We start from the raw sequence: 19,246 nt of genomic DNA, 5'->3' as shown, positions 1-19,246 counted from the left end.
GTGTGCTGAGGGTGGTCCTTGGGCCTAGGGGGGAGGGCCCAGGCGGGAGAGGTGACCTCTGGGGCCCACTCCAGTTGTCCCTGGCTGCCCACTCTGACAGGGGCTCTCCGACCCAAGGTTCTTCCCTTCTCGCGGCCCCCTCCCTCCACGTGCTCCCCGTCCCCATCAGGCATCAGGCCCCCCATTCCAGGAGCTGTGCTGGCCGACGGGCAGGACGTGAGCTTGCCCTGGAACGGCCCCGGGGGCCTCAGAGTCTCCCGAGCCTCCTCTGCCTTCCTGCTGCTGCGCTGGCCTGGGGCCCAGGTCCTCTGGGGAGTGTCGGACCCTGCTGCCTACATCACCCTGGACCCCCGTCATGCCCACCAGGTATGCCAGGGCGGCGGTGGGCGGCTGGGCAAGGCCATGGTGGGACTGGACTGGACCGTCTCACGTGGACTCCTGCGGCCCAGGTGCAGGGTCTGTGTGGCACCTTCACCTGGAACCAGCAGGATGACTTCTTGACACCGGCTGGGGACGTGGAGACCAGCATTGCTGCCTTTGCCAGCAAGTTCCAGGTGGCAGGCGAGGGAAGGTGCCCCGCGGGGGACAGCGCCCCGCTCTCCCCCTGCAGCACCCACTCCCAGCGCCACACTTTCGCAGAGGCAGCCTGTGCCGTCCTGCACGGCCCGGCCTTCCAGGTAGCCGGGTGGGCTCCTCCCACATCCGTGAGATGGGCAACACCTGCCCTGCCCTCCGCCTGGGCTCTTGGAAGGATCAAGGGAGACCAGCCAAACCCAGGGAGGTGGCAGTGGGGACTCGGGGGATGGAAACCCCGTGGAGGAGGAGCTGACCCATTTCCTCCTCTGCTCCCAAGGAGTGCCACGGGCTAGTGGACAGGGAGCCGTTCCAGCTGCGCTGCTTGGCAGCCGTGTGTGGCTGTGCCCCTGGCAGGGACTGCCTGTGCCCGGTGCTCTCTGCCTATGCACGCCACTGTGCCCAGGAGGGCGCCCCGCCTACTTGGAGGAACCAGACCCTCTGCCGTGAGGCTCCTCCCCCTTCCAGGAGTGGCTGGGGACAGGGCTGCACCTCTGACCTTGGCAGTTGCTGGGCTTTTCCCCCTGCAGAGGCCCAGGGGTGCGGGGTGTGCGATGCAGAGGGGGTGGGCAGAGCTGGCCGTGGCAATGCCCCTGACCTGCATGTGTCCGGTGCCCAGCTGTCCTGTGTCCTGGTGGCCAGGAGTACCAGGAGTGTGCCCCAGCGTGCGGTCGACACTGTGGGGAGCTGGAGGACTGTGGGGAGCTGGGCGGCTGTGTGGCTGGTTGTACCTGCCCCCCAGGGCTGCTGTGGGACCCCGAGGGCCAGTGTGTGCCCCCCAGCTTGTGCTTCTGCCAGCTCGGAGCCCGTCGCTATGCCCCAGGCAGTGTCACCACGAAGGACTGCAACCGCTGGTGAGGGTGGCGACCTTGGGGCAAGAGGGAGAATGTAGGGGTGAAGATGTAGAGCTTGAGAGAGAATGGGTGGGCTGTGTGGCCTTGTGAGTCGCATGTTGGGATGGCAGTGTGCTGGTAACTGCCCTTCAGTCGCAGAGCACTTGAGGGTCTATAAGGCACTTTCATGTACGCCATCTAATTGAATTTTACTTTCTTATAATGACCTAATAAAGTGAGAAGTGGGAGAATTGTTCCCGTTTTGCAGATGAGGAAACTGAGGCTCAGATAGGCTAAACGGCTTGCAGAGTCAGAGGCTTGGCTTGTGAATGAGAAGTAGAGGCGGCTCAGGCCTGTGCAGGCAGGGCCAGGATCCAGCACGGGTGGGGAGGGACCGCAATGCAGGTTGTTCAATATCTCTGTCCCATCCCGGAGCCTGGAGAACGGTGCCACTGGAGCTGGGGCAGGAAAGGGTGACAGTGTCTATCCCAGGCGTGTCAGGGTGCTGCAGACAGCCCAGCCCCCTGCGCTGGTGACTGGCTGTTGGGAGCCGAGATGCTCAGGTCTCCGGCGTCAGGGCTGGGTCTTCACACCTGGGCCCCCGGATTCTGGGGTCTAAGACTCTCATTAGGTCAGGCCAGGGTCCTGGAGGCCTGAACCTGGCTCCTCCTCCCTCCCAACCTGCTGCAGTGTCTGTCAGGAAAGGGGCCTCTGGAATTGCACGGCTCACCGCTGTGCCCCACGCCGGGCATTCTGCCCCCGGGAGCTTGTCTACGCCCCTGGTGCCTGCCTCCTCACCTGTGACAGCCCCCAGGCCAACCACTCCTGCCCCACGGGCAGCGCTGATGGCTGTGTCTGTCCGCCGGGCACGGTGCTGCTGGTGAGTCCCGGAAGGGGCAGCAGCCTGACCTCCCCTAGGCCCGGGCCCTGCCCTGCTCCCCTCACTGTGCACAGTGCGGGTGGGGACTTTGGGCAGCCCTCCACGGTGCGCTTTGTCCCTGCCCTCTGCCCAGGATGAGCACTGTGTGCCTCCTGATCTGTGTCCCTGCCGTCACAGTGGGCAGTGGTACCCACCCAACGCCACCATCCAGGAAGACTGCAACATCTGGTACGTCCAGCCACTGTGACCCTGTGGCCCTGGCTCTCCAAACGTCATCCTCCCCTCTGCCAGAAGAGGTTGGGGTGGGAGGTGGGTGGGGCGTCCAGACGGCCTGGGCGATGGGAACCTGCAGGATCCCTCCATGCTGCCGGCCCGTCTGCAGTTGCCTGGAACCTGGACCAGCTGCGTCCTTGTCCTCAGTGACTCTGTTTCCCCCCACCTCACCCGCAGCGTGTGCCAGGGCCGGAAGTGGCACTGCACAGGCCAGCAGTGCAGTGGGTGGTGCCAGGTGTCAGGCGCCCCCCACTATGTGACGTTTGATGGACTGGCCTTCACCTTCCCCGGGGCCTGCGAGTATCTGCTGGTGCGAGAGGCCAGCGGCCGGTTCACAGTCTCTGCCCAGAACCTGCCCTGCGGGGCCAGCGGTCTCACCTGCACCAAGGCGCTGGCCGTGCGTCTGGAGAGCACTGTTGTGCACATGCTCAGAGGTGGCTGGGACATTGAAAGGGTGACACTGCCAGGGAGGGGCACACCAGCATGGCATCCCAGCTCCACGGGGTGCCTGGGGCCTGGGGTTCCCATGCCTGCCCATTGCGGGACAGCTCCTCCGTGGCTCGGCTGCCCTCAGCACCGGGGCAGGCGCCTTTCCTCTTGTTTGGGAATCATAATTCCAGAAGGCTCCAAGAAATTAAGGCCCCGAGAAGTTTAATGACGTGCCCAAGGTCACATAGGTGGAGAGGCAACGAAAGGATTAGAGGGGAGGCCAGAGCCTCTCGGGAGTCTGGAGGGCCCCTTCTTCCGGGCTGGGCCTGAATGCCTCTCTTCCTCCACAGGCCGGGCAGTGACAGTGAACGGGGTGAGTGTGACACCACCCAAGGTCTACACGGGTCCCGGGCTGAGCCTGCACCGTGCCGGCCTCTTCCTGCTGCTCACCACCCGCCTGGGCCTCACCCTGCTCTGGGACGGAGGTCAGCCCTGCCCTCCGCCGTGTGACCCATGCCCGGCCTCAGCACAGGGCTGGACTCCCCCAGACTCTCCTCCCGCTGCCAGACCTTCCCCTGACACCCCCACAGGGCACAGTTCCAGTCTGACAGCCAGGCCAGGACCCCGACTCTGACCTTACCCGCCTCCTGGCCTCAGCCAGCACACACACCCCTGCCTCCCAGCCCGTGCAAGCGGTCGGAGTTTCCAAATTAGGTTTTCATGATTATGTTTTTCTTCATTATGAAAGCAATACTTCCGCACCAAGGAAACATTCAGAAAATGCCAAGTTTTAGAAACAAGAAATGAAAATAAATCTCCTGACACCCCACCACCCAAACACAAGCAGTTGGCACGTTAGAAATGTAACCGTTACTGAGAAATTGAGGGAAACCAAAATGACACCCACATGGACTCGGCTCAGCGCCGCCAGGCTCTGGTGCTGGCAGGTCCCGCAGGCCAGCCCGGAGTCTGGCTTCCTGTCCAGAATGTGACCTGCCCCCAGCCTGGCGTTAGCAAAATGGACTCCAAGTTCTCCTCCCACTTTGCCCCCCAAATGTAGGTCTCCTCACTTACCACCACCAACCATCCCCCACAAAAGAGGGTGGTGGTAGCTCACAGTGCGAGAGACAGGCCAGTTGTTCCCTGCCCTTGGTCTTCCCCGGGGCCAGAAGAGGGCCAATGTGGTCATTTGTTCACAATGCTGCTGCCAGGCACGCGGGTCCTGGTGCAGCTGTCCCCCCAGTTCCGTGGCCGTGTGGCTGGGCTGTGTGGAGACTTTGATGGAGACGCCAGTAACGACCTGCGGAGCCGCCAGGGAGTCCTGGAGCCCACGGCTGAGCTGGCTGCCCACTCCTGGCGCCTCAGTCCCCTCTGCCCCGAGCCAGGAGACCTGCCACACCCCTGCACTGTGAGCAAGGGCAGGAAAGGGGGAGGGGGGTGGGGTCCAGAGGCCAGGGCTGGTCCAAGATGCTGGAGCCGCCCTGTGCCCGCAGGTGAATGCCCACCGGGCTGGCTGGGCACGGGCCCACTGTGGGGTGCTGCTGCAGCCACTCTTTGCCCCGTGCCATGCGGAGGTGCCCCCGCAGCAGCACTACAAGCGGTGTGTGTATGACACCTGCGGGTAAGCAGTGGAGGGCCTGGGGCAGGTGGGAGTGGGGGGTGCCAGGGGTGGGGAGGGGGTGCTGGGGCTGAACGCTCCCTCCCACAGCTGCGATTCAGGGGGCGACTGTGAGTGCCTCTGCTCAGCCATTGCCACCTATGCAGACGAGTGTGCCCGGCACGGGCACCATGTGCGCTGGCGCAGCCAGGAGCTCTGCCGTGAGTATGCCCCACTCTCAGCTCCTGTGCCCAGTCCTGCCACGTGCAGGACGCTCGTGCTGTATGAAGAGCCAGCCATTTGCTCATTCGAGGGCAACCATGTATCGCAAGTTTCCTGCTGCCAGACACTCCTCTAGATGAGCAGACATGCAAGAATGGCTGCCCTGTAGAGCTGACACGGTACAAATGGCCCTGGGCGTGGTCTTGGCAAAAGTCTATGCCAGGCACCCCTCTGCCCTCTATGGGTGTCACCTGAGCCATCTTGCCTGGTACTGTTGCACTCTGTTGCCCTGGTGCCTCGGTGACCTGATCCTCTCTCCTCTCCCCCAGCCCTGCAGTGTGAAGGGGGACAGGTGTATGAGGCCTGTGGCCCCATGTGTCCCCCCACCTGCCATGACCACCGTCCCAAGCCCAGGTGGCACTGCCAGGCTGTGGCCTGCGTGGAGGGCTGCTTCTGCCCCGAGGGGACTCTGCTGCACGGTGTGTGGAGTCAGAAGGGGCAGAGGGGAGGGAGCACTGAGATTGGGAGGGGGCCACGGGTCATGGTGACAGGGCTGGGCCAGTGGCCACTGTGCCGTTTTGCTCTGAGCCCTGGGCTCTGTGGCCTCAGGAGGAGCCTGCGTGGAGCCGGCCGCCTGCCCCTGCGAGTGGGAGGGCAGCTTCTTCCCGCCGGGGGCCGTGCTGCAGAAGGACTGCGGGAACTGGTGAGTGGCGGCCTGACCTTAGGAGGGGCCCGTGGGAGGGGCCCTGGGCCAAGCCCAGCCTGGACTGATCCCAGCACACCGTGTGCTCAGCACGTGCCGGGAAAGTCAGTGGCACTGTGGGGGGTGACGGTGCCCGCTGCGAGGACCTGGTGCCCGGCTGTGCAGAGGGAGAGGCCCTGTGCCAGGGGAACAGACACTGTGTACCACTCTCGTGGCTTTGTGACAACCAGGATGACTGTGGCGATGGCTCAGACGAGGAGGGTGAGTCTGTGCCTGTGTGTGGCAGTGACAGTAATGGGTTAGTCCTTGTACGTGTCACTGAGCTTTCTGGGGCTGAGGTCATTGTCCCCTGGGGTGTCTTCCTTAGCTGCTGCTCCCATTGCCAGCGACTACGACTTTGGTGAGGGTGGGATGGGTGGGGTGTCTGGTCCTCCTGGGACCCTCCGGCAGTATCCTGAGCCTGCCTGCTCCCCCATGCCAGGCTGTGCCGCCCCAGGCTGTGGGGAGGGGCAGGTGTCCTGCAGCTCTGGCCACTGCCTGGCGCCGGCCCTGCTCTGCGATGGCAAGGACGACTGCGGAGATGGCTCGGATGAGCAGGGCTGCCCGTGCCCCCCGGGCTCGCTGGCCTGTGCCGACGGGAGCTGCCTGCCCCCGGCCCTGCTCTGCGATGGGCACCCTGACTGTCCAGACGCCGCTGACGAGGAGTCCTGCCTGGGTGCGTTGTCCCGGCCCTGGACTCCTGCCCCCCAGGGACCCCCTCCCACAAGGCCCGTGTCCTTGTGAGCCCCACTCCTTTGCCAGGTTCCCGCTGTGAAGTTAGCACCTGTGAGCATGTGGGTGGAGTAGGGGGCAGTGCCCTGCAACCAGCTCCTCCTTTGTGGCTCCAGAGCGGGTGAGCTGCATCCCTGGGGAGGTGTCCTGCATCGAGGGCACCTGCGTGGGAGCCATCCAGCTGTGTGACGGAGTTTGGGACTGCCCAGACGGAGCTGACGAGGGGCCTGGACACTGCCCCCTCCCCTCTCTGCCCACACCACCTACTGGCACCTTGCCTGGCCGCTCCACTGGCTCCCTGGACACTACGCCAGGTCTCCTGGCTAGCCCCAGCCCGGGTGAGTATCCTGGAGGAAATGGGTGGAGAAAGCTGGTGGGGACGTCCCGGGAGGGGGTGGGGACAGCATCTGAGGGAGGCGTGGGTGGTGCTCAGGGTGGGAAGGAGCAGGCATGGGGAGACAAGAGGAGATGCCCGCGTGAATGCCAAATGCCAAGGGGGGCATTTGAGGGGAATTGAAGAGTCCAAACCTTTATTTCCTGGCGTTCAAGGCCTCCCTCTGAGCTGAGGGGAGTCTTCTGGAAATTCCTGGTTCAAGAGAGAGCTTTTGGAAAACCAATAGGGCAGCAAAATGCAGGAGGGATTGGACTTGGGGCTGGGCAGAAGGTGGGTACAGCCCAGCCCAGGAAAGGACGTGAGGGCCTGGAGGTGGGGGCAGGAACCGGTGAGGAGATGGCAGGGCAAAGCCGCCTGGGGGCCGCTCAGCCGCCCCGGGTCTAGCGCGGGCGCCCTCCGCAGCGCCGCCCTGCGGCCCCTTGGAGTTTGCGTGCGGCAGCGGCGAGTGCACCCCGCGGGGCTGGCGCTGCGACCAGGAGGAGGACTGCGCCGACGGCAGCGACGAGCGCGGCTGCGGCGGGCCCTGCGCGCCGCCCCGCGCGCCCTGCGCCAGCGGCCCGCACTGCGTGTCCCCCGGACAGCTGTGCGACGGCGTGCCCCAGTGCCCCGACGGCTCGGACGAGGGCCCCGACGCCTGCGGTGAGTCCCGCGCCCGCACCTGCGCGCCCCGCCGGCCAAACAGACCGGACCCATCTCCGCGCACGCACCGCCGCACGTCCCGCGCTTGTCCTCGGCGGACCAGCTGCGCGAGCAGCTAGAGGGACGTGGGACGGGGGCTCAGAGTCTGAGCGACTTTTATGCTCCTGCGATCTTTTCATGAAAGTTTTTCGAAAACTTTCTGCCCTCCCACCGAGGCCCAGGGGAGAGAGGAAAGGGACTTTTGTCTTTGCCCAGAGATTTCTTTGAGCCAGGAGTGGTCTCATGTTGGCCCTGCCTCCTATCAGCCTTCTCCTCCACTGCCTTTGGCACCCCTGCCAGCCCCTTTGCAGGGAGGGGTGGGAGGGGACAGGCGCACAGCAGGACACTTCCTTCCGTGGCCATAGGCTCCACCCAGCCACCAGCTTGCCATAGGCTCTCTCCCTGCGGTTTGCCCCCTGGCAGTGCCCACACCCTGGGTGGCTCTGCGACAGGATCCCCGACTGTCCCCATAGCAAGGATGAGTTGGACAGTGGTGAAATACTTTGTTCCCCTGAGGGTGGCCATGCTAGCGTGGGCAAGGAAGGTGGCTGTCATGCCCTGCTAACGGTGTTTTCTCTCCTCTTCTCCCTCAGAAGGGCTGCCAGCCCCAGGAGGCCCCAACAGGACAGGGGCTCCCTGCCCAGAATACACCTGCCCCAATGGCGTCTGCATTGGCTTCCAGCTGGTGAGAGTGGGAATGGGTGGAGGAGGCAGAGCCACTGTGCACCCAGCATGGCCAGGAGCCCTGATCCCATCCCCTCCCCAGGTGTGCAACGGGAAGCCTGACTGCGAAGGGCCGGGGGAGGCCGGGCCCTCCCCAGAAGAGCAGGGCTGTGGGGCCTGGGGCCCCTGGAGCCCGTGGGGGCTGTGCAGCCGCACCTGTGGGCCTGGGGTGCAGGCCCGGAGCCGCCGCTGCTCCCCACCTGGCCTCCTGGTGCTGCAGCACTGCCCGGGCCCCCAGCACCAGTCTCAGGCCTGCTTCAGCGTGGCCTGCCCAGGTGAGGCCTGGGGCTGGGAGGGGCGGGGGGGGTGGCAGGGCCTGGAGAAAGGAGGGGAGGAGAAGGGCCCTGGGCCTCAGCCCTCCCCCACGGTGCCCACCGCCCATCGTGTCCTTCTGCCTCACAGTGGACGGAGAGTGGAGCTCCTGGTCTCCCTGGTCTCCGTGCTCCGAGCCATGCAGGGGCACCATGATGCGGCAGAGGCAGTGCCAGCCACCCCAGAACGGGGGCCGGACCTGTGCCGCACTGCCCGGGGGCCCACACAGCTCCCGCCAGACCAGTGAGTGGAAGGGAGGGGGCCGCGGTGGAGGTGGGGGACCGCCTGGGGAGGCTTGTTCCTGCTGTGATCCACCCTTCCCAACCCCTGGCCTTCGGTCCTGGCTTTCTGTCAGAGCCCTGCCCTCAGGACGGCTGCCCCAACGCCACCTGCTCCGGGGGGCTGGTGTTCTGGCCCTGTGCCCCCTGCCCTCTGACCTGCGATGACATCTCTGGCCAGATCACCTGCCCACCTGACCGGCCCTGTAGCAGCCCAGGTAAGGGGACTCAGGGCCCAGGGTCCAGCTCCGGGCTGTGGGTCTGTGGAGGCCGAGCCCCCTGCATGGAAGCCTCACCCCAGGCCTGCCCTAGGCTGCTGGTGCCCAGAAGGGCAGGTGCTTGGCGTGGAGGGGAGGTGTGTGTGGCCCCGGCAGTGCCCCTGCCTGGTGGACGGTGCCCGCTACTGGCCTGGGCAGCACATCAAGGCTGACTGCCAGCTCTGCACCTGCCAAGACGGGAGGCCCCGGCGCTGCCGGCCCAACCCAGACTGCGCTGGTGAGGCCCCACCCTAGGCCCTTCCCTCTGGGTCCCTGGTCCCTTCCCCAGATCACCAGCCGGGCACCCACCCCCACCTCCTGGCCCCAGCTCTAGGCAGTCCCCACCCGAGGAGCCCCGCCCCTGACTCTTGGCCTTCCCTCAGTGGACTGTGGCTGGTCTTCCTGGGCCCCCTGGGCCGAGTGCCTGGGCCCCTGTGGGAGCCAGAGCATCCAGTGGTCCTTCCGGAGCCCCAACAACCCCCAGCCCTCTGGCCGAGGTCGCCAGTGCCGTGGCATCCACCGCAAGGCCCGCAGGTACCCTGCACCCACCCCGGGGCCCTCGCCCCCACCTCCCACTCAGGAGGCTTCCTGTGTGTCCCTTCCCATGATAGGGGGACCCCAAATTAGGAACCCTGCTCATGCCCCTGCAGGCTAAACCCCAGGACTTAGCCTTCTCCTACTTTAGTTTCATGCCCTCTGGGTCCAGAGGGGGTAGGCAGAGCCCACAGGTGCAGCTTGACAAATGCGGGTGCAGGAATGGGTCCTCTGATTTGGCCCCTTGCGCCTCTGGAGGTACCTGGGGTGGAGCTCGCCAGGGGCGGTATCTGCCTGCCCGGTCCCCCTGGCTGTGGTGCTGGCACAAGTTGCTTCCCTGCCCCTCTTCTGGGCCAGGTGCAATTTCTCAGCTGCAAGATGGGGTGTGGTGACCAAACATCCCAGTTTGCCCAGGACTTTCCCAGTTTTCCAGGCAAACCAGGAGGGCTGGTCACCCTGGGTGAGTCCCCTTCCTCCCCAGGTGCCTGACGGAGCCCTGTGAGGGCTGTGAGCACCAGGGCCGGGTCCACCGCATCGGGGAGCGCTGGCGCGGGGGCCCCTGCAGGGTGTGCCAGTGTCTGCACAACCGCACCGCACACTGTTCCCCCTACTGCCCGCTGGGCCGCTGCCCCCAGGTGAGAGCCTGGAGGGGGCACTGTGAGGCGGCTGATGGGGTGGGTGGGAGGTAGGCAGGTGGCCTGACCTTTGGGTCCCCACAGGGTTGGGTCCTGGTGGAGGGAACAGGAGAATCGTGTTGCCGCTGTGTCCTGCCTGGTGAGTGGGCCGGGGGATGGCAGAGGAGCCACGAGGGGAGGAGGATCGGTGGGGACCCTGAGGGGAGCCAGGCAGCTGGATACCCCAGCCTCAGGGCGGTGGGCAGCGGGAGTCCTGGATGCGGGGAAGGCAGGGGCCCTGTGGTGGGCGGGCTTGGCTCTGCCCTCCCTCTCTGCCGGCCTCCCCTGTCCCTTTGAGGCTCTCTGCCTCCCCCGCCCCTCGCCCCCCACCTGGTGCTATCCTTGAGGACGCTCTCCTTTCTGCTGGGCCGGATCTGGTTGCTCTCCTGTCCCCCTGCGTTCCTGAAAAAGTTGGACGTTTTCAAGAGCATCTTTACCTTAAAATGAATTACAAATGAAACAGGAAAATCCAAATGCTTATAAACTGATGCATTTATGGGTCCAGCTTCCTTACCCTAAAAGTGCATCCACAGGGTGCTGAGGTTAAGACACAGCCAGCATACACAGCGGTATAGGTTGCTGACTGCACGAGTTGGCTGGTGAGTGGGGGCTAGACGCCAGCCCATAGGGCTGCTCCCATCCGGAGGCAGCCCCTTTCTAATGTCCACAAAGGTGCCCTATTAGTGACAGCATCCCTGGATTAGGAACTGCAGCTGCTCGGTCCTGGGCCTAAAGCAGCTTTGGACTGGCGGTTTTATTCTATGTTCGCTAAATGGTCAGTGGAAGTGAAAGCCCCCAATATACACGAAGGGAAGGAGGAGGGACCTTTCTCAGCTGGGGGTTGTTCCTGTGGTTCCTGGGAAGTCGTGGAGAGAAAGTGCTCCACGGAGTGGGGAGAGGCCCGAGAGCGGGGCCAATGACTCTATGAGCCTCTCTCAGTGTCACCATCCTGACCCAGAGTCTCCCCACCCAGGAGAGGACCAGACAGTCCACCCCATGGCCACTCCCGCCCCAGCTCCAGCCCCCAGTTCCCAGGTCGGACCCCCTCTGGTCAGCTACATTCTGCCTCCGCCGGGAGGTAAGGGCCAGGTGCTGTCGCAGTGTGGTGCTGAGCGGGTGCACCCTGCCCAGGGGTTGCCAGACCTGGGGAAAACAGGACCTCGGGGAGCTACCCCTGCTTCGCACACAGAGGATCGTTATCCCGAGGATCTCCCCGGACCAGCCTTCTGTCCCATTGTCCTATCCTTGGACACCTGTGTGAGCCCTTCAAATCCCCCAGCTCCCCTTGTGGCTCCTGCCACCCTCTGTCCTCCCCCAGTCCAGCTCCTCTCTCCCGTCTGCACACAGACCCCTGCTATTCTCCTGTGGGGCTGGCCCGACTGCCACAGGGGAGCCTGCGAGCGTCGTCCCAGCAGCTGCAGCACCCCACCTGGGCTGCCCTCCCGGGGGCCCCCACCGAGGGGCCAGGCCCTCAGGGATGGAGCCCTGGAGAGGGTGCTTACGCCGAGTGGCAGCCCTACCTGCAGCTGGACCTGCTGCAGCCCCAGAACCTCACCGGTCAGTGCAGAGGCTGGGGGAGGGCAGAGACAGGGGGAGGGGAGTAGCCCTTCAGCTCTGACCTCTGCTCTGGCCCTGGCCCCGCCCCAGGCATCATAGTGCAGGCGGCTGGTTCCTCCAACGCTTTTGTCACCAGCTTCTTGCTCCAGCTCAGCAGTGATGGTCTACACTGGCATGACTACCACGACATCTTTCCTGGCATCTTGTCCCTGCCCAAGGTACCACCCTCCCAAGACCCTGGGCCAGTGACCCACCTTACCCCTTTGTAGGCCCCAGAGTCTTTGTCGCCAAGGGCCTTTCAGCCTCCCTGAGGGGCACTGCCTGCTTAGATGCTTGTTGAACACCTGAGAAGTAGCAGGGACTGTGGTCTGGGGAGCAGAGGCTTGGATGCACTGTCAAGTGGACACTGGAAGCCATCCAAGTGGCTCAGACCCAGGGCAGGTAGTGGAGCCCTCCAGCAGCCTGCGGGGGAGAGGGGTGGGGAGGCAGCAAGTCTAGTGAGGGCTTCGGGGAGCCCAGGCCCACGCAGGGCCGTGTGCAGAGCAGCCTGGGCACAGCCCTCCCCTCTTGGGGTTGGCATCACCCCGGGGAGACAAGCCCCAGGAAGCAGCAGGGGTCAGCCCACGCCACATGTTCACTCTTAACCGTGTAAGGAGCACGCACTATGTGCCAGGTGCTGGGCCAGGCCCTGGGGACACAGTGGTGAGCATGACCTGGCCCCTGCCCTCAGGGCACCGCCAGCTCGGGAGGAGGAGCTTAGGCCAGGACCAGACCCACAGCCTCGAGAGGCCCAGATGGCCACTGCTGGGGGGCCTGGGCTCTGGGGGGGGGGCAGGGCCCATGCCGAGAGGGTGAGGGGTGAGGGAGGGATGATGAAGGGCACTGGAAGGTCACGTGGGGGGAGCCTGAGCAGGAGGTGGGGCTCCGTCAGCAGCACCCTCTGCCGGTAGCTTTTCCCTGACACCTGGGGTGACCCGGCCCCCGGGGTATGGACATTCCGCCGGATGGTGCAGGCAAGGTACATCAGAGTGTGGCCCCGAGATGTCCACCACGGCGAGGGTGGCCGCAGCGTCTTCCTGCGGGTGGAGCTGCTGGGCTGTGAGCCAGGTACACGTGGCTGGGCAGGAGTGGGCGGGCGGGTGAGGGGGCATGACATGCCAGCAGCCCTGAGCCATGTGCCCCCACAGTGCCCCCGTCCGTGCCTCCGTGCCCCGGGGCCGGGCACCGCTGTGCCAGTGGTGAGTGTGCCCTGAGAGGGGGCCCGTGCGACGGCGCTGCAGACTGCAGGGACGGCTCAGATGAGGAGGGCTGCGTGCCCAGGTGCGGGGGGCCTCCTGCCCAGCTCTTAGAGGGGCAGCCACGCAGGAGGGACCCTGCACTGCCTTTACACCAACCCCCCTGGTGCCCACAGACCCTGCATGCTGAGGAGCTGCTGCTAGGCACCTTCAGAGCCCTTTTCCACCCAGGATTCTAGGGTGCTGTGCCTTTTCCATAGCATCTGGGCTCAGGGGTTCTCGAAGTGTAGCCCCGAGACCTGCAGCAGCAGCAGCACCTGGACCTTGTTAGAAATGCAGATTCTCAGGCCTTCCCCCGACTTCGGGGTGGGACATCACTTCTGCCAGCCTCGGCAGGCATCGTCCTTCCCAAGTGCCCAAGTGCCCCACCAGACAAGCCCCCAGGCCCAGCCCAGGGCCCTGACCCCTGCCTGGATGCAGGGCTCTCAAGCTGAGGGAGCCCCTGGAACCCCTGTGCCTATTTTTCTTTCCAGAGTCCATTCCACAGCCTGGACCCCGGTCTTCTCCTCCACCCAGCCCAGGGAGGTGAGTGGGCAGCCATGGGCCCAGAGGGTGGGGACAGGGAGCCCCCACTCCTGTGCCTGGTCTCCCCGCTGTGCATGTTCAGCAGCGCTTCCCCGACGTGTGTTCCCTGGTGCTGCCTCAGTCAGGCCTGCAGCCCAGGAGCCTCTGGGGGCAGACGGAGGTGGACAGAAGCACAGGGCAGAGCGCTGGCCTGGAGGAGTGTGGGGACGAGAGAGGCCCTTGCCCCTGGCGGGGAGGTGATGCCCACGGGGCAGCTGCCAGAGCATCCATGCTCAGAGCCGGAAGAGCACTGTGCCCGGGTTCTCAGGGGCTCCCTGGACGAGGCTAGAAGGATGGGGGTTGGGTGTCTATCACGTGGAGGAGAGGGCAGGCCACTGCCCCTGGGGAACAGCCTGGTCAGGAGCCCCGAGGGTGTGCATGTGTGTGTGCCCGTGTGTGCGTGTGTGCACGTGCGTGCTCGTGTTGGGGCAGAGACGGGGAAGTTTGAGGGGCAAGAGCCGAAGTGGGTGGCCTGGGTGGGCCAGTGAGAGCAGGGTCCCTGAGCTCCTTGAGGACGGTGGGCAGGCACCTGAGGGTGGCAGCCCACCTCACATGCAGAGGAATCAGTGCCATCCTCAGCTCTGCGCTGGGCTGCGGGGGAGGCAGAGGGAAGGTGAGTGGGGGCAGTGGGACTGTGGGTGCCCCAGCTGAACCCTCAGTGGGAATGGGAGGCTGGTGCCTGGACAGGAGCTGCCCTCAGAGCCAGGACTGCGCGGGGTGCTGAGCCCTCTCCCTCCGCAGGCTCTGGCGGGGACTGAACACGGGCACCCCGTGCAGGAGTCACCCGCGCCCCCCACAGGTATGTGCACAAGCTCCAGGCCCCTCCCCAAAGCCCCATCCCCACCTGCCCTTCCAGAGCAAGGGGCAGTTGCATCTCAGAGGTTCCCATCCCCTGCCCCCTGACTTCCCCCAAGTGAGAGAGCTGCGGGGTTGGCGCTGGGAGGAGACACTGGTCATCCTGGACATGGCCAGGTCCTGCCCCTGCCCTCCCTCTGGGGTTCCAGGGTTCGAGGGCCGCAGGTTAGTGGGGTAGGTGGCTCCAGGCCCGCTCCCAGGGCTGAGCCTGTGCCCTACAGTGTGGCTGCCTCCCCGTGGGGGTGGGAGGCCGCCTGGCCCGGCCTGCGCTCCCTCTGCTCCCCGCCGTGCAGCACGCCACCTTGCGCCTTGCAGAAGTGTCTGCTGGCAGCTGATCTCTCTACGTGGACACGGGGGCCGACGGGGTCACCAAGTTAGCACGTTGTAAACAAGACAAGGAGGGTGCTCCCTGCCCAGTTGTGATCAGCCTCCTGGGGCCACCTGATCATTCACCTGCACGTCAGCCGGAGGAGAGCTGTCTTCACAGGGGGACAGCCAGGAAGGAGGGGAGGCGACGGCCATCAGGGCGGTGGCTTTGTTCGGGCTCTCTTCTCCCCTGGGAGACGCTGGGCACACCACACCACCTGTCTGGGCCTCAGTTTCCCCAGCTGTGAGAAAAGGGGGTCTTACAGACAACCTCCACGGCCCCTCCCTGTAAGTTCTGATGGAAGTTCAGAAGCCTGGCCAGACTGTTTCTGAGCAAATGAAGCAACTTATACTATCCCTCAGGTCTATGACATGTAGCCCCCATGGGATGGAGTCTAATCTCATTCTAAGTCTGGCTCTCCAAAAATGGCTGTTTTTGAAGATGAATCTCTTGTCAGAAAATGAGACTCTTAACACCCTTTTCACTATAGCTGCTGGGAAGCTCAAAACTAGTTTTTTGTACAGCAGTCGTAATGGGCTCATCCTGAGACTCTGGTAGTGTTTGCTCTTTCTGCTAGCTGTCTTTAAGTGACCTCAGTCCTTTCTCTCCCTGAATATGTTATTTTATAGTGAATTGGAACTTGGAAGTTGTCTTGTGTCTTCTTGAGAATAGAGTACAAATCTCAGATCAAAACTAAGTCGTCTATTTTCAGTTAAAACCCTTCTTATGCCCCTTGGACTACCGAGTCCCATTTCTTTTTTGATCTGAGACCCCTCAGAAGGTGGCGTGTGGTCTGTGGTACCTGCGATTACCCAGCACCAGCCGGAAGCCTGGGATCAGCTCCTGAGGGCCCAGGCTGCATCCTCTTGTGGGAAGCGGAGCTGGGCAGGCCTCCCCTCTCTCTCTCCTCCAGCCACAGAGAGGAGGCCCGTGAGTCCTGCCCCCGCCTCCAGGGCTCTTCACCTGAGTTCTAGGGAATCCGTGCAGACAGTACCCGCCACCCCCCACACCCCAGACGGAGGCTGGGACCCCGCAGCCAGGGATGGCCGCCGTGACCGTGCTCCTCCCGCACCCAGCGACTCCGGTGACCCCTGCTGGTAAAGCTCCAAACCCTCTGTCTGTGCAAAGCCTGCATGAGCCAACTTCCCTGTGAGGGGACAGGGGTCCTAGGAGGTTGACTGCTTTGTTCAAAGCCACACAGCTCAAGGTGGCGTGCCCAACCTCTCCCAGGGGAGGAGGCAGCCAGGACGAACCCACTGCCCTGATGGCCCGTGCCGCCCCTCAGGGTCACTTTGGGGAGGACCAGGCCTAGGACCCAAGCCTCCGGACCCAGTTCACTCCTTTTCCATTATCCCAAGAGAGGCAAAAAGTGGGGCACACTGGGTGCCAAGAGAGGGGCTGCTGGGAGGTGACCACGGAGGGAGGACAGGGCAGGCCACTGATCAGCAGGTGCGGTGGTGCCCACAGGCCACAGTGTTGCCCCGAGGCCCTTCCCACCGGTGCAGTGCAGCCCTGGCCAGGTGCCCTGCCAGGTGCTGGGCTGCGTGGAGCAGGCGCAGCTGTGTGACGGCAGGGAGGACTGTCTCGACAGCTCTGACGAGAGGCGCTGTGGTGAGCTCCTGGAGGGTCTGCTTGCCCCTCGGTGGTGGGAGGGTGGCAAGACGTGTGGGGAAGTCCCTGCTCCCATGTCTAGCTCATATGAGAAGGACGTGGGAGAGGCTTGGGCAGCAGGGATTGGAGAGAAACTGAATGGGTAAAAACACTGGGAATGTGTGTGCCATTGGGGATGGTAAAGAGGGGGAATAGGATAGGTCTTGGGTCCCAGCTTGTTTTATTAGACCTATCTGACCCTTGAGGAGGCTCATCTACCCATCCATCTATCCACCCACTCATCCACCCATCTATCCACCCACCCATCCACCCACCCATCTACCCATCCATCCATCCATCCATCCACTCACCTACCCATCTATCTATCCACTCATCCACCCACCCATCTATCCATCCATCCATCCACCCACCCATCCACCCACCCATCCATCCACCCACCCATCTACCCATCTATCCATCCATCCATCCACTCACCTACCCATCTATCTATCCACTCATCCACCCACCCATCCACCCACCCATCTACCCATCTATCTATCCACTCATCCACCCACCCATCCATCCACCCACCCATCCACCCACCCATCTATCCATCCATCCATCCACCCACCCATCCACCCACCCATCTACCCATCTATCTATCCACTCATCCACCCACCCATCCATCCACCCACCCATCCACCCACCCATCTACCCATCCATCCATCCATCCAAAGTAGATCAAAGTGATCAAAACCTAGTTTTCCAATCAGGAGAAGTCAAGTGTTACCCAATTGCAGGAAGGGGCATCCCAGGGAGTATGCATTCAGGAAGAGGGTACCCAAGGGAATGAACTGCCCTTCTGGATGCACTGACCTCTGTGTAGACCCTCCAAGGGGCTTTGACAAGCAGAGAGGCTGTGTGAGAGCCTGTGCAGCCCAAAGACCCTGTGCGCTCGCCCACGTGCGGTGGAAGGAAGCCTGCTCTGGGCGTGGCTGCAGGAGGCAGGGGGAGAAGGGGGAGCCCAGGGCCTCCAGTCAGCACGCTGTGTGCGCTCTTGGCCTGGGCTGAAGGGACTCAGGGTGTCGTCCAGCCCATAATCACTTGTGGCTCCTCCTCCCACCCCATGGGCAGCGAGCTCTGTGCCCTTTGTGGTGCCCACCACAGCCCTGCCGGGGTTGCCGGCCTCCAGGGCCCTCTGCTCTCGGAGCCAGCTGAGCTGCGGCAGTGGCGAGTGCCTGCCCGCTGAGCGGCACTGCGACCTGCGGCCCGACTGCCAGGACGGCTCAGATGAGGACGGCTGTGGTATGTGCCGGGAGTGGGGGCAGCCCTGAGGGCCCCACTCCTGCATGAGCCCCACCGAGCCCCGGCCCGCCTGTCCCCCTGCAGTGGACTGTGTGCTGGCGGCCTGGGCTGGCTGGAGCAGCTGCAGCCGCAGCTGTGGCCTGGGCCTTGCCTTCCAGCGCCGAGAGCTTCTGCGGCCTCCCCTCCCTGGGGGCAGCTGCCCCCGCGACCGGCTGCGCAGCCAGTCCTGCTTCGTGCGGGCCTGTCCAGGTAAGCCTGCAGCCCGGCCTCCCCAGGAGAGCCCCTGCACCCAAGGGAAGGGGGGCACTCCCCACCCGCACTGCCTGCTCAGGCGCCTTCAGATGGGAAACCTGGGGTGGGGCGGCTCCCATCCCGGACCCCTGCCAGGGAAGTGTCCTGCTCTCCTCTGGGGACCCCAGCGTCCAGCCTCCGTCTCTGGGGCTCTCGGGGGACAGTGCCTTCCTGAGCTCTCAGCCTTGAACCCCCAAAGGGCTCGTCAGGAACCCTGCTCCCTGGCCTGTCCCTCCTTCCCTGCCGGAGTCTCAGGTTCCTCATGAGCAAATGTGTGACAGTCACTCCTGCTTCTGGAGGCGCCATGAGGATGAAGGGGGAGGCCTGTGAGGGTGTTTGGAGCCCGACCGCCTATGCCACTTGCCCCTGGGCTCCGTGCCGAAGGCCTTGTTGCCCTTTTGCTCTGTAAATCCGAGGGAGTGGTCCCCCACCCGTCTCTGTGCGTTCCAGAGGGGGTGCCCCTACCCAGCCCCAGATGGGCAGGTGCCCGGCTCCCCGGCCCTGCCCTCTGTAACACAGCCTGTGTCTCATGGGCTCGTCCCTGTGGACCCGCGTTCTTCCCTCCCCCACAGTGGCTGGGGCGTGGGCCACGTGGGAGGCCTGGGGACCCTGCAGCGTCTCCTGTGGGGGTGGCCATCAGAGTCGCCGGAGGAGATGTGTGGACCCTCCACCCAAGAACGGCGGTGCCCCCTGCCCTGGGGCCTCCCAAGAGAGGGCACCCTGTGGCTTGCAGCCCTGCACAGGTGGCACAGGTAGGGAGAGTCGGGCTGGGGACACCCGGGAGGAAGGCTATGGGCGTGGGGTGGTTGGGGCAGGTCTCGGCCTCCTGGTGCCCACGCCCACGGGTGCCCACCTCCCCCCAGACTGCGGGCTGGGCCTTGTGCATGTGAGTGCCGATCTGTGCCAGAAAGGGCTGGTGCCCCCGTGCCCACCCTCCTGCTTGGATCCCGAGGCCCACAGAAGCTGCAGTGGGCGCTGCGTGGAGGGTGAGCAGAGCCACACGTGGGGGAGCATGGGCACCCCCAGGCCACCAGTCCCCACCCTCCAGCTGCCCTCCCTGCTGCCTTCCTTGGGGCTGAGTGCTCCTCCCCAACCCCCCACCCCCACCCCAGGATGCCGCTGTCCCCCGGGGCTCCTCCTCCATGACACTCGCTGCCTGCCCCTCTCTGAGTGTCCCTGCCTCGTGGGCGAAGAGCTGAAGCAGCCAGGGGTGTCCTTCCTCCTGGACAACTGCAGCCGATGGTGAGGGCAGCTGCACCCGGGGAGGGCGCCGGGCCTGGCCCCCCAGCCT

General features: G+C 64.5%; 1 protein-coding gene across 1 annotated transcript in view; it reads left to right on the top strand.

Annotated features, from left to right (window-relative positions):
- LOC123646933 (SCO-spondin-like) overlaps window positions 1–19,246 on the top strand; it is a 52,250-nt gene that overhangs the window by 7,399 nt on the left and 25,605 nt on the right. Inside the window, 41 exon segments of the mRNA XM_045564122.1 lie at window positions 191–366; window positions 450–677; window positions 854–1,019; window positions 1,193–1,427; window positions 2,097–2,286; window positions 2,420–2,514; window positions 2,737–2,993; window positions 3,339–3,473; window positions 4,200–4,396; window positions 4,482–4,609; window positions 4,697–4,806; window positions 5,137–5,286; window positions 5,417–5,510; window positions 5,601–5,628; window positions 5,630–5,771; window positions 5,992–6,225; window positions 6,398–6,619; window positions 7,078–7,314; window positions 7,947–8,038; window positions 8,120–8,351; window positions 8,479–8,631; window positions 8,744–8,884; window positions 8,979–9,161; window positions 9,307–9,457; window positions 9,939–10,092; window positions 10,177–10,231; window positions 11,105–11,209; window positions 11,479–11,688; window positions 11,779–11,906; window positions 12,639–12,795; window positions 12,876–13,008; window positions 13,457–13,508; window positions 14,289–14,441; window positions 14,552–14,567; window positions 15,744–15,866; window positions 16,237–16,380; window positions 17,494–17,664; window positions 17,749–17,913; window positions 18,528–18,707; window positions 18,819–18,941; window positions 19,068–19,197. Of these exon segments, the coding sequence (XP_045420078.1) occupies window positions 191–366; window positions 450–677; window positions 854–1,019; window positions 1,193–1,427; window positions 2,097–2,286; window positions 2,420–2,514; window positions 2,737–2,993; window positions 3,339–3,473; window positions 4,200–4,396; window positions 4,482–4,609; window positions 4,697–4,806; window positions 5,137–5,286; window positions 5,417–5,510; window positions 5,601–5,628; window positions 5,630–5,771; window positions 5,992–6,225; window positions 6,398–6,619; window positions 7,078–7,314; window positions 7,947–8,038; window positions 8,120–8,351; window positions 8,479–8,631; window positions 8,744–8,884; window positions 8,979–9,161; window positions 9,307–9,457; window positions 9,939–10,092; window positions 10,177–10,231; window positions 11,105–11,209; window positions 11,479–11,688; window positions 11,779–11,906; window positions 12,639–12,795; window positions 12,876–13,008; window positions 13,457–13,508; window positions 14,289–14,441; window positions 14,552–14,567; window positions 15,744–15,866; window positions 16,237–16,380; window positions 17,494–17,664; window positions 17,749–17,913; window positions 18,528–18,707; window positions 18,819–18,941; window positions 19,068–19,197 (6,175 nt within the window).

The sequence above is a fragment of the Lemur catta genome, chromosome 11 (genome assembly GCF_020740605.2).
Source record: "Lemur catta isolate mLemCat1 chromosome 11, mLemCat1.pri, whole genome shotgun sequence".
Lineage (NCBI taxonomy): Eukaryota > Metazoa > Chordata > Mammalia > Primates > Lemuridae > Lemur > Lemur catta.
The sequence above is the reverse complement of the archived record's forward strand: the minus strand, read 5'-3'. Positions and strand labels throughout refer to the sequence as shown.